General features: G+C 40.8%; 1 protein-coding gene across 1 annotated transcript in view; it reads right to left on the reverse strand.

Moving 5' to 3' along the window:
- LRP2 (LDL receptor related protein 2) overlaps nt 1-12,582 on the reverse strand; it is a 234,320-nt gene that overhangs the window by 37,371 nt on the left and 184,367 nt on the right. Inside the window, exons 54-62 of the mRNA XM_053597902.1 lie at nt 10,877-11,054; nt 9,761-9,957; nt 8,839-9,084; nt 8,041-8,169; nt 6,987-7,106; nt 5,817-5,933; nt 5,037-5,153; nt 4,076-4,213; nt 1,773-1,895 (exon numbers count right to left, since the gene is read on the reverse strand). Of these exons, the coding sequence (XP_053453877.1) occupies nt 1,773-1,895; nt 4,076-4,213; nt 5,037-5,153; nt 5,817-5,933; nt 6,987-7,106; nt 8,041-8,169; nt 8,839-9,084; nt 9,761-9,957; nt 10,877-11,054 (1,365 nt within the window). The remainder of the gene's footprint in view (nt 1-1,772; nt 1,896-4,075; nt 4,214-5,036; nt 5,154-5,816; nt 5,934-6,986; nt 7,107-8,040; nt 8,170-8,838; nt 9,085-9,760; nt 9,958-10,876; nt 11,055-12,582) is intronic.

A 12,582-nucleotide genomic window follows, 5' to 3' on the forward strand; every position in this document is an offset into this window, starting at 1 on the left:
CTCTCCTTTTTTCCAATCTAGGATTTGAGCACGTGCTATAAATGTCTCGCTCCATTAAAAAAATGGCATTATTAGTAGGGGAAAAGGAAAGAGGAACATGGAAGGGGGGAAATCTGTTCCAATTTTTTTATTTTTTTTATTTTTTATTTTTTTGTAGAGACAGAATCTCACTTTATGGCCCTCGGTAGAGTGCCGGGGCCTCACACAGCTCACAGCAACCTCCAACTCCTGGGCTTAAGCTATTCTCTTGCCTCAGCCTCCCGAGTAGCTGGGACTACAGGCGCCCGCCACAACGCCCGGCTATTTTTTGGTTGCAGTTTAGCCAGGGCCGGGTTTGAACCCACCACCCTCGGTATATGGGGCCGGCGCCTTACTGACTGAGCCATAGGCGCCGCCCGAAATCTGTTCCAATTTTTAAAAAATATTTTATTTCTAGCCCAGGGCAGTGGCTCACACCTGTAATCCTAGCACTCTGGGAGGCCAAGGAAGGTGGATTGCATGAACTCAGGAGTTCTGAGGTAGCCTGAGCAAGAGTGAGACCCCAACTCTACTAAAAATAGAAACATTAGCTGGGTGTAATAGTGCCTGCCTGTAGTCCCAGCTACTCGGGAGGTTTAGGCAAGAGGATCACTTGAGCCCAGGAGTTTAAGGTTGCTGTGAGCTATAACACCATAGCACTCTAGCCTGGGGCAACAGCATTAGACTGTGTTCCAGAAATAAAAAAAAAAAGTGTGTGTGTATTTATATATTCTATACATAAACATATGTATATAAAATATACATACATATTTTAATATATACATATATATTTTGTTTCTGGGTTTTCATCCCTTTGTGCTATACTTCAAATAAGCATATTAACAATGCTACAACCATAGAGTCATCTTTACCAATAATAATAACAATAACTGGACAAAAGTCCTCCTGGACACCATCTTTCTGGGATGGGGAGCTGGATGTTAACCTGAGGCACAACATTCTAGGGCCACATCAATACAAGGGATAGAAAATGGAAAAATTAGGCTTTTATCTAAATTTTCCCAGATAAAGTGGGGGGGGGGAGTAATTGATGGTGAGGGAAATAATTTACCTCACTGACTTTTTCTAGGCAAATCAAATTGCCCAGAAAATTGATCACCTCTCCCTTTCAAGGGAGAGACTTTAAAATATTTCCAACATTCAGGAAAAGGACAGATATTTTAATATCTAAAACATTAAATGCAGCCAGTTTGAAATTTCTATCTTAACCTAATTTATCATTTTTCTCCTGTAGGATATAAACTTTCATTTTCAAGAAGGATATTAGATAAGCTCTGTTAACACCATTACTTAACATGCTCTTTGCGGCTGGGCATTGAGAAGGAATATTCATTCCCATGACTAGATTAACAGTTAGCAACTGCAGGCTGAAGAACGACCAAACCTCATCTTTGAAAACAAACCCTTAATTTGTCAAGCATGACTCAACCATGTATTTAGTGTTTGTTCTCATTTTCTTGTGAAAAAAGAAGAGGAAAAAACGTTGTTCAATGTTTAAACAAAGACGGAAAAAGTACAGGATTTGCCAACATCTCTACTCCAATGAGACAGAAAGAAGTGGGTGGTGTTGTATCTGAGTAGTGCATATGTTTGCAGGATCTTGGAAATAATTAAGTCATGCAGGTCCAACTCAAACCTCCATAGAACAAACTGAAATCCCAGCTGCACATTCTGAAAACTGCACACAATTGAGGGCCCTTCATTTTTCCTTCTCCCTTTTGGCTTTTGCTTACAGTGCTCCTCTCTCTCATCACTTCCATCTCCACAGTTATCCACACCATTGCACAACTTCTGGATATAAATGCAGCGATTGTTGTCACACCGGAAACGGTCTGGTGATTCACAGGGAACATCCGCTAAAAGGAAAGACAGAAGAATGAAAGTACCAGTTAGGAGTGGAATATTAGCGTCGCTATCTAAAATACTCCCATGCTAGCACCAAGCTTGCTTCATTCATTCCTTCATTTACTCATCTGACTAATCAATCAACAGACACATCTTGAGTGTCTCATACACACCACTGCGCTGGGCCAGGCACTAGATACCATGGGAAACAACAAGAAAGTTCCTTGTCTTCCTGGACCTTTTATTCTAGCGGAGATATGGACTTTACAAATTAACCATTTATAACTGCAAGGCATGTACTAGGGGATCTGACACAGATTTGAGGAGGAATGATTGAAAGAGGCTTCCCATAAATTCCGAGTCAGAAAGGATAATGGCAGGTTTCGGTGGCTGGTGCACACAGTGAGGAGGGTGATGGTGGCCAGGAGGCTGGAAGGCTGGTAGAACAGTATGTGGGCTCTTATCCTAACAACCAAGAGGCCACTGTTGGATCAGATTAGATCGTTTATCACAGCTCAATTTATACTCACCAAGATGTGGAAACAACCCAAGTGCTCATCGACCTACGAATGATTAATAAACCATGGTATCTGTATACCATGGAATACTATTCAGCCTTAAAAGAGATGGAGACTTTGCATATTTTGTGTTTGCCTGGATGGAGTTGAAACACATTCTTCTCAGTAAAGTATCACAAGAATGTAAAAGCAACTATTCAATGTACTCAGTACTAATTATGAAGCCAGTTGACAAAGTAATATATACCCACAAGGAAAAAAACTCAATTCATTTCAAGCTGGGGGGATGTGAGGAGGAAGGAGAGAGGGGGATGGGTGTGCTCCCACCTAATGAGCACAACGTAGGTGTATATGGCACACCTCCTGGGGGTGGGACACAGCTACAACAGGGGCCTTACCTAACAAGAGCAAACATGATAACCTAATCATCTGTACCCTCATATTAATCTGAAATAAAATAAAAAATAGATAAATGTTTTCTTTGTGTATTACAAAAATGAGTAGCAATGAATCTAGGAAAAGGAATGAAAAAGGCAAGGTGAACTTCAAAAGCAAGTCAGGCTGGGAGCTAAGAGTTTCAGCAGCAATGGTTCTAGAGGTCCCTTCTCCTGTGTTGAAGGCTTATACATTCAGGCTCCACTGTCAGAAACTCAGATTGGGTAGGTCCAGGGTATGGCCCAAGAATCTGCATTTTTTTTTTTTTTGTAGAGACAGAGTTTCACTTGATTGCCCTCGGTAGAGTGCCGTGGCGTCACACAGCTCACAGCAACCTCCAACTCCTGGGCTTAGGCGATTCTCCTGCCTCAGCCTCCCGAGTAGCTGGGACTACAGGCGCCCACCACAACGCCCAGCTATTTTTTTGTTGCAGTTTGGCCGGGGCTGGGTTTGAACCCGCCACCCTTGGCATATGGGGCCGGCGCCCTGCTCACTGAGCCACAGGCGGCGCCCTGAATCTGCATTTCTAACATGCTCCCAAATGGTACCTGTATTCCTAGTACATTGAGAACTATTGCCTTAGACTTTCTCGAGGGACTCAAAGCACATAGCAAAATGATAGAAACAAATTGTTTTCTTTCACTTTGTATTAAAATTCAGTAGTTCTTAACCAGGGGACTAAACTAAAAAGGCAGGAATCTTTTTAAAGATATATATGCACAGACCCCATCCTTGGGGATTCCATTCCTTTAGATTTAAGCCTAGGGTAAGGCTAGGTGTGTTATTCTGAAACATTCCTCCCCCATTGGTTCTGACATGTACCCACACTGAGATTCACTGATTTAAAAACATAAATATGCATCATTCAAAAAGAGGGAGTTAGATGGCCTTGAATTATGATGCTAAAGAGAAATGACTTTAAAGATGAAGTAAGTCTTAACATTTTCTGGCCACAACACACCAGTTCCTATTTATGCTTACTGGGTTTCCAAGCAAGATTTCTTTAGGATACATTGTTTTCTAAGGATATAAAATATTTCAAAACCACAGAGGTCTGCCCAATGTTCTCAGGTTACAGAGAAAAAACTGAAGCAGCAAGGCCAAGTGAAATCACAACAAAGCTGGTCACATGTCCAGTGCTCACAAACTCCCCTCCAGGACCACAGGCTGCATGTAAGAAACACTAAGACTTTTCCAGACAACTCCGCTCCCATTCACTCCATTTCTCTCCCTCTTACAGCACAGATGAAGTTCTTCATCAGAGCCATCACCACAGTCGTCATCACCATCACATTTCCAATTCGGCTGGATACAAACATGGTTTTTACATGCAAACATATTAGCCTGGCAGTATGTACCATTGGGATAGCGGGTGGCTGTCATGGGAGAAAAGACATATTCAAATTATTGTACAATTTGACAAATTTTGGAAAGTTTCTCTCCCATTTCTACCTTGTCTCTTGCCTTTATGCCCTGTTCTTCCTTATTCATCAGGATGTACTGTGGCTTTAACCTGTCTGAGAATCCAATGGACTATGTCTTAAGAACAGTCCTCCAAGCCCATCTTTTCAACGGCATGAAACATCCATGGACAGTGCTGGACTTTGTCCCCACAAGCAAGTGTAACTCTTCAGCTGCGTCAGGACTGATTCTAACCACACACATTTACAGAATCTCTCAACCATGTTTTAAGATGGGGCAACCATACCATCAATAATAGCTATCATCAACAGTTAAGATTTATTTAATGATTCATAAAGACTAAAATTTGAGTGATCATATTGCCTTTACATTTATAATAATTTTTATATGCCATATGTGATTCTGAAATTGTTCAATGCTATACATTCAGTATGTTCTAATACTCAACCCAAGTTCTTTATTCCACCTTTTACATTGCTCACTCTTTTTTTTAACCTGAAATTTTTTTATCCAATTAATGCTTTGTGTAATAGCTGATGATATATAAATACTATGTTAGCATGGACTGCTTAAAACATTCTCTGTTTAAAGTACTATTAATGAAATGCACTTGGATGACCATTATGGATTATATATATTGATCTGATGAAGCGATATTCACCAGTGGATGCTGAACAGAAAATACTTCTGGTCCTTTGATTTAAGAAGTGGTAGCTGACTAATACTTAAATGATTATATCCAAACCTTCAAGACACTACAGGTGTTGTGGGACTTACGACAAGTAGATTCATCAGAGGCGTCAAGACAGTCAGCAGCTCCATCACATTTCCAGTCTTGGGGTATACAGTGTCCAGTTGCACACTGAAAATAGTCAGGATGGCAGGTCCTCAACTCTGGAGAGAAAAGAATGTCATTCTCGAAGGGTTTGTCATTTTCAGGTAGGTATGAGATACACAGGGTACAGTGAGGACGCCATCATCCCCATCTGTGATCCCTGGCTGCCTCACAGCTTGAGGACAGCAAATGAACAAACTCTGAAATTCACACTTGCCCCACTCAATACAGGCAAATGGAAGTACCTATTCCCCTCTACTAAATAAGCTCTTATGCTTTTCCTAAGAAACCAGAATTTCCCAATTTTTAATGTTTCCAGATTTTCCTCAGGCCCAACACTTAATCTATAAAAAGCTATAAAAATTACTTAATCTATAAAAAGCTATAAAAATTAGGACTTCCATCACTGTAGATCCTTAAGGTGACTTTCTGTGAAATATCAGGAAGACTTAAAGTCTGCTCCTAAGAAGTATCTAAATTAAAATCAGATATTTTTAAATTCCTCTGTATTTTCCCCTATTATGGTTGATCTAGACCAATATGAGTTAAAAATAAAGCACAGAACATACAGAGCAGAAGATACTATGTTGCTAAGGCTATAATTATAAAACTACATAAATACAATTTTACTATAAAAAATTTTACAAACACTAATTTGAAGTCCCCCCTCAGTCATAGTACAAGATTTTATGGTAAGCGTCTCAGAATTCTCTGACAGTTACCACAGTCCCGCTCATCTGAATTGTCCCCACAGTCGTCGTTATGGTCACAGAGCCACCGAGATGGAATGCATTGTTGATTGGTACATCGAAACTCGCTCTCTGTGCACTCTCGGGGCACTGGAAAAGAAAAGCACCGGGCCATCAGTTGTGCCCCAGGAATCACACCCTGGATGCAGCTTATGAACTGGGTAAAGAGCCCTCAGTGGCCAATGCGCTCCTGTGTCCTAAGCCCCAGAGCTGTGCTTACACAGGATACTGGTCCTCTAAAATGAGCCATTCCACCTCAATTTTGATTCTGTAAAGATGGCATTTCATTTCATGAAACTCTAGATATCCTCTTACAGGATTCAACATGAACTTTTTCTTATAAAAAATAAAATGCCAATTGGATTAACTTTTTGCATAAGAAGTTCTTAGCTGATTGACATTTGTAGGTGTAATCAGCACCTTAATTCTCTCAACTGCCCCTAGCAAGTGGTGATCATATCTTACTTCCCAAAGGTAGCTAAAGTTAGATTTCATATTAGACAATTGGAAACTAACATATATCATGAGTCAATAATAAATGCTCATGGCAGGGCTTGTCATTAAAGTTGTTTTCAAAGCACACCCATTTATTCAGGACCAACCATCTGGTTTGGTGTGACCCAGACCTTTGGCTTCCTTTCCTCAACCTCCCCATCCAACGCCTTGTAGTCAGTACCTTTTGAGAAGAACCCAAACCTCTTCTGTTATTTAACCATCAGCCCTCCTAAAATAGCTAGTTCCAGAAGGTTAACAATCCAAACACAAGCAGTCTCTCTGCTGTTAAGAGAATTTGGGGCAAAGACCTAAAGAAGCAGGGTCATTGAGTCTTTGGTCCTGATTTTCTATCTCTATTGTATTTAGCTTATTGTATTTGTCCTTTTATTGTTAAACGCTGGGTCTAAATAAGTTTAATAGACAAAGATACATTTTTGTACATTTTCTCCTCCAAAAGCTAGATTTTAAGAATCTCAGAAAAAGATGATTTATGTCTTCAGTGGAAGAGTAAGCAGAAATATACCAAGCAGCAGAAAGAGCTTCTCCTTGCACATCGAGGATGAACAGCAGCGACACTTGAACTGTAGATAAGCAGCAAACGCCACAGCTCTGGTGGTACATAAGGATCACAGAATGGGGAACACTCACCACAGCCTTCCTCATCTGAGTTATCTTGACAGTCGTCCTCCCCATCACATTTCCAGCGAAGAGGGATGCAGACATGATTTTTACAACGGAAATCCCCCGAAGGATGGCATGTCCGCTCCTCTGCAAAGCACAGTAAAGATGCCATAAACCAGTGGTCAGGAAGTGCACTAAGTGGGACTGGCTTCTTTGTGAGACGGCCTGGGAATTATGTCACCACATTTTTGAAGTTCCCAGAGAGAAGAATGCCAGCAAGATTCATTGCCAATCCTCCCAACCTACCCTATCGCTTGAAACTAGATCCATTCCCTCTTATAGAAACTGTTCAGAAAATGAATTGGCATCTGATTTGTGATTCACAACAAAGGCCTGGACAGAAAGGCTAAAATGATGCCACAACAAATAGAACATTTCTATCACGTTGTCTTCAATTGATTAGATTCAATATTATTAAAAACCCATTATCTTTCTTCTCTCTCTTCCAACTAAACCCAAACACACACAAACAGACACTCACTCACAGACACTTTGGTTTTAAGTTAGAGTGCATGCCTAATCTTGACAAATTCCATATTCAGCCTTTTGTCCCTAAATTCTTTCTATGTTGCCAGAGTGGCTAGGGCTGTCCAATAGATGATATGGAAAAACATTCAGAATATTAAAATCCCCACATAACAAATATTCTTCTTTGGAAATACCCGTTTTGGAGACAAATACCAAGTCTTTTTTCTAATCCCCTGACATTAATTTCAATCAATCTATAAGATCAGACAAACAATTTAAACTTGTTGAGTATGAATATATATTCTACTTTTGGGAGAAATTACACAGGTTTCTAACAGTGTCTTCCTCAATGATAGCATCCTTTGGGGTAAGCTGTCACTGAAGACAATATTAATTAAATTACCCCAATAACCCTGAAAAATGCTATCAAAATGTAACATGTTGTTAGAAGAATTAACAAACAAATTTTATTTTATAGAGGTAAACAAAGAAAAAACTGAGACGGGAGAAGAAGCCCACCTCCTCGCTCCCCCACACCCCTACAGCCGCCTACCGCAGCCCTGCTCATCACTGTTGTCCCTGCAGTCGTTGAAACCATTGCACACAGCGAACTTGGGGATGCAGCGGTAATTTGTTTTACAGCTGAATTCCGTAAGGTTGTTGCAGCGATAGGCAGGGGTCACTGAAAAGTGAGCAAAAAAAGCAGCACAGTCAGAACTGAAGGCATCAGAAGGCACCTTCCGATTATCATACTCAGGACACGGTGCTGACGAGTAACAAGTACCCTGTTGCCAGCTAATTGACTCAGGCAACATGTCTGTTTTAAATGTGATCTTTTTATCTTGAGCAGGATAACTGAATTCTAAGTTTCCTCACTATTTCAGCGCCGCTCATGTGATTTGCCGTCTAACACTGCGGAGGGAGAAAGGACTTAATTTGAAGTAAAATACCTGGGCTGAAGTGTTAGTTTTGCCACGAAAGAGTCATGTGACCATCTACTTAATGGGACCCTCATCTGTAAAATGGGAATTTGTTAGTACCCACTTCCCCTACTTCATGTTTCTCTGTGAAAGCACTATATATACAAAAGGTAAGCTCTTTGTGTCGTATTATGGACAGTTCGACATTTAGTGTAGCAGACAGAGGTAATCACCACTTCAAAAACTGGATCCTGTTCAGCCTACAGGCCACACAGCTATACTTTGCCTTGCAGTGCCAGAGTTTGCAGAGACAGCAAGAGGGAGCATCCCATGGGGCTGAAGCAGGGGACCCCATGTCCTCTCTCAGTCCACCTGGAGGTTCTCCATGCCTCCCTGCCCTGGTCGTGTGGGTCCCTCCCACAGGGACTTACAGCATTCCTGAACGGGCTCATCTGAGTAATCTCCGCAGTCATTATCTACATCACACTTCCAGGACTGAGGGATACAGCGGCCGTTGTCACATTTAAACTGGCCTGGCTTGCACGTCCTGCTGGCACAGTGGGAACTGTCTTCATCTGAGTTATCCCCACAGTCGTTCAATGTGTCACACTGCCAGTGTTCTGGGATGCAACGTTTGTTGGCACACTGCCATTCATTGGACTCACACTTGTGATTCTCTGCAAGCAGGGACATTTGGTTATCATCTCAGAAGGCACCAAGGACAGAAACTCTTAATTTATGCTGATGAATCCTGGAGAACTCAATTGAAATTTCTTTTTAATAATTTCTGTGCTTATTATCAACCAGCACTACTATGGGGGGCAGTTATTCCTTTGATTGTTACTGTCTCCCAAATTCTTAAGTATCTTTTTCTTGCATTCTTGCATGCAGAGTTAAGGCCTGGGGACTGAATCCCCTGGTCTGATAAATATACCTTCTCCTGGCCCTGTTCCCCTATTGGACATGTTTTCAAACTTTGTGTTGATTGCTGTTATTAATGTATTGTTTTTAGTTTGGAGGGGTAAGTTGCTTTTAAAAATGGAAACATAAATCAGAGTCTTCATGTAAAACAGAGTGGGGAAACACATTTCATCCCCAGTGTTGGCTCTCACAGAGGATTCAATGCCTAGCACATACAGGCAACTTACTATCTACTTCAACTATCTGCCTTCCAAAGACCTTAGGATTTTTTAAAAGCTTTATAAAAAGTAGATATAGAGAGGACCGCGAATTTTCTCCTTGGACTCTGAATTTGTTTCTGGTTTAAGGAAATCTACCTCCCCCCTGCAGAATCAAGACTGTACACAATCAAGACGCAGGTGGGTAAAGGAGGCAGAAAGCAATTCAACACACCACAAAGAGAAGAGACTTCATCAGAGCCATCAGGGCAATCTGGGTTGGCATTGCACAGGGTCTGGGGGCTGGTGCAGTTGCCATCCTTGCACTGGAACTGTCCTAGTCGGCAGAAGCGCTGCGGGCAAAGGGCCGATTCATCAGAGCCATCCGAGCAGTCTCTCTGTCCATCACATTTCCACCAGATAGGAATACACCTGAACAGGGAAAATACAGCACTTTCTAGTAAAGCGTGGGAGGTGGGGGTGGGGGGCAGCAATGTGAGAAGAACTTATGGAATTCCAAGTGAAGACACGAGTTCTCTTAGGAGCCTAGAGGAGGACCAATTCAATCTCGGTTACTGTGGTGTATTTTCAAAGAAAACAAAATTTGATGAGATAGAACAGGTTTGCTAAGACCCAATTATATGGGATGGGTGTTTTGAACTGTGATTCTAGAAGCAATGACTGGCTGAGTGACTGTCCGCCAGGATATAATCAAAAACATCTGGTACTGGTTGGGAAACGAGAGGGCACAAAATTGTTAGTACCTATGTCATGATAGGTGCATGCTGGATTCTTAAATCTCAGACATTTCATCACCACAATAATCTACCCTGCATCCTAGATGCTGTGATCTTGGGATGTCTCTCTCCATTAGTTCCCCTAGTCATCAACAGCCTGTAAACACTGCTAGAGAAATAATCTGGGTCTTGTTTCATAGCAAAGACAGATGATCAAAACTGGACGTGAGTGTGATACCCTGGATGTTCTGGCACAGGTAACTAGGAAGCAAGACCAGTATAGATGTGGAAAAGACAGTGAAATTCTATCACCCCTAAGGACTGCTTTTCATTACACACTTACATACATGGCCCTGACACTCAGGACAATTGATTAGAAGGAAGAAATACATAGTTCACTTCTTCCCTATGATCACCTACATCGATAGGCATAACAGTTTGATTAACAAATTCTTTCCATCTCTGGATGTGAAATTCAGGATGTGTTCTCCATGAACTCCATCAATTAACCCAAATCTCAGTTCCTTAGAAAACTCCTATCCCTTGGAGCCTTGAAATTCAATATCTACCCAAGGGATAAAAAGGTCCTGAAGAAAAGGAAAAGAGAGCCTCACTTTTCCTCATTAGCGCACAGGAACTGAGTGCTGGAGCACGCGGGAAAGCAGTATGTTTGGCCATGCCAAAACACAGTGTTGAAGTCATCTGGACACTCGCAGGTAAATCCTTTCCCCCCTTCTTTGATGAGGCATAGATGAGAACAGCCACCATTGTCGGTACCACATGGATCGTCCACTAGTGAAAAAGAAAGAAAATATATGTATGTTTACTTGCTTAAAGAGAGTATCATTCACAAATTAGCTGATAACCCAGCTTGATATGAAACTCACCACCTCTTAGTGAAAAATAAAAGTATCCTAGTTTTATGCTTTCTACAAAAGTTCATAATAGACTGATGTGAACAACAACCTTGTGCTTTGAGAAAACTTGTTCATATGCAACCAGAAGTGAGACACAGCCACTAGTGTTTTTGACTAGAAAAGACATGTATCTCAAAGTCCTGGGAGAGGGAGCAGATAGTAAGCTTACATTCATGTGCCCAGAATCTAAGTTTTAATTTCCAGCAGATGCTATACTCATTCCCACTTTCTAAGGACATAGGTAATGGAAGTTTGAACAACATTAATATAGATAGTTAAACTAAGTAGCATCTTTACTCGTTTTCTGGATCACCACTTGGAGGTGAAGATTAACGTGAATTTCTATTTCAGGTCTTTATTTTGCTAATTCTCATTTTTGCTTACTTCTAAGTTTAGGTTTTAGCAAAACACCACAACAAAGCAGATACACAAAAGCTAGATATACTCCAGACCTTAGCTAGAGTATCTCTAAATTGTAAAATGGATTTGCTTGCATGAAGAGGAATGTAATTTCACAAACAAAAATAGATTCTCTAACTTACAAGACACAAAATGCATTGCTCTGGACATTAATATCTTCCAGAAGTTGAGAATAACCTCTATTTGATACATAATATAATGCCACATGCAAATAGACATTTAGTAGATGTTATATAATGACTCATTCTCTTTTCAAGTAGATTGATCTTGGTATTAAGAAATGATTGCAAGAGGGACTTTACCTAACAATTGTAATCAGTGTAACTGGCTTATTGTACCCTCAATGAATCCCCAACAATAAAAAAAAATAAAAATAAAAAAAAAAAAAGAAATGATTGTGGCTTGGCACCCATAGCTCAGTGAGTAGGGCGCCAGCCACATACACTGAGGCTGGCGGATTCGAGCCTGGCCTGGGCCTGCTAAACAACGACAACTGCAACAAAAAATAGTTGGACATTGTGGCAGGTGCCTGTAGTCCCAGCTACTTGGGAGGCTGAGGCAAGAGAATCGCTTAAGCCCCCAGAGTTTGAGGTTGCTGTGAGCTGTGATGCCATGGCACTCTACCCAGGGTGACATAGTAAGAATCTATCTCAAAAAAAAAAAAAAAGAAATGATTGTCAATTTCTTAGGTGCTATAGTTGCATTATGGCTATATAAGGAAATGCCCTTAGTTTTCAAAGGTGCTGTCTTATGTGTTTAGGGGCAAAATGTCATATTTTTAGGTTACTTTACAACACGTTAGTCTTCCCACCAAAATGAATAAAGTAAATGTGACAACACAAAAACTGTTAAATCTTATCAAAAACAAAAACAAAAAAACCTCACTGATGGATATTTAAAAATAGGGAAATTTTTAAGAAAGAGTTCTAAGTAGCCTTTCGCAGGGGGTAAGAGAATAAACTCTCAACTTGCAGTATATGTTT

Source organism: Nycticebus coucang, chromosome 7, assembly GCF_027406575.1.
Source record: "Nycticebus coucang isolate mNycCou1 chromosome 7, mNycCou1.pri, whole genome shotgun sequence".
In the NCBI taxonomy this organism is placed as follows: domain Eukaryota; kingdom Metazoa; phylum Chordata; class Mammalia; order Primates; family Lorisidae; genus Nycticebus; species Nycticebus coucang.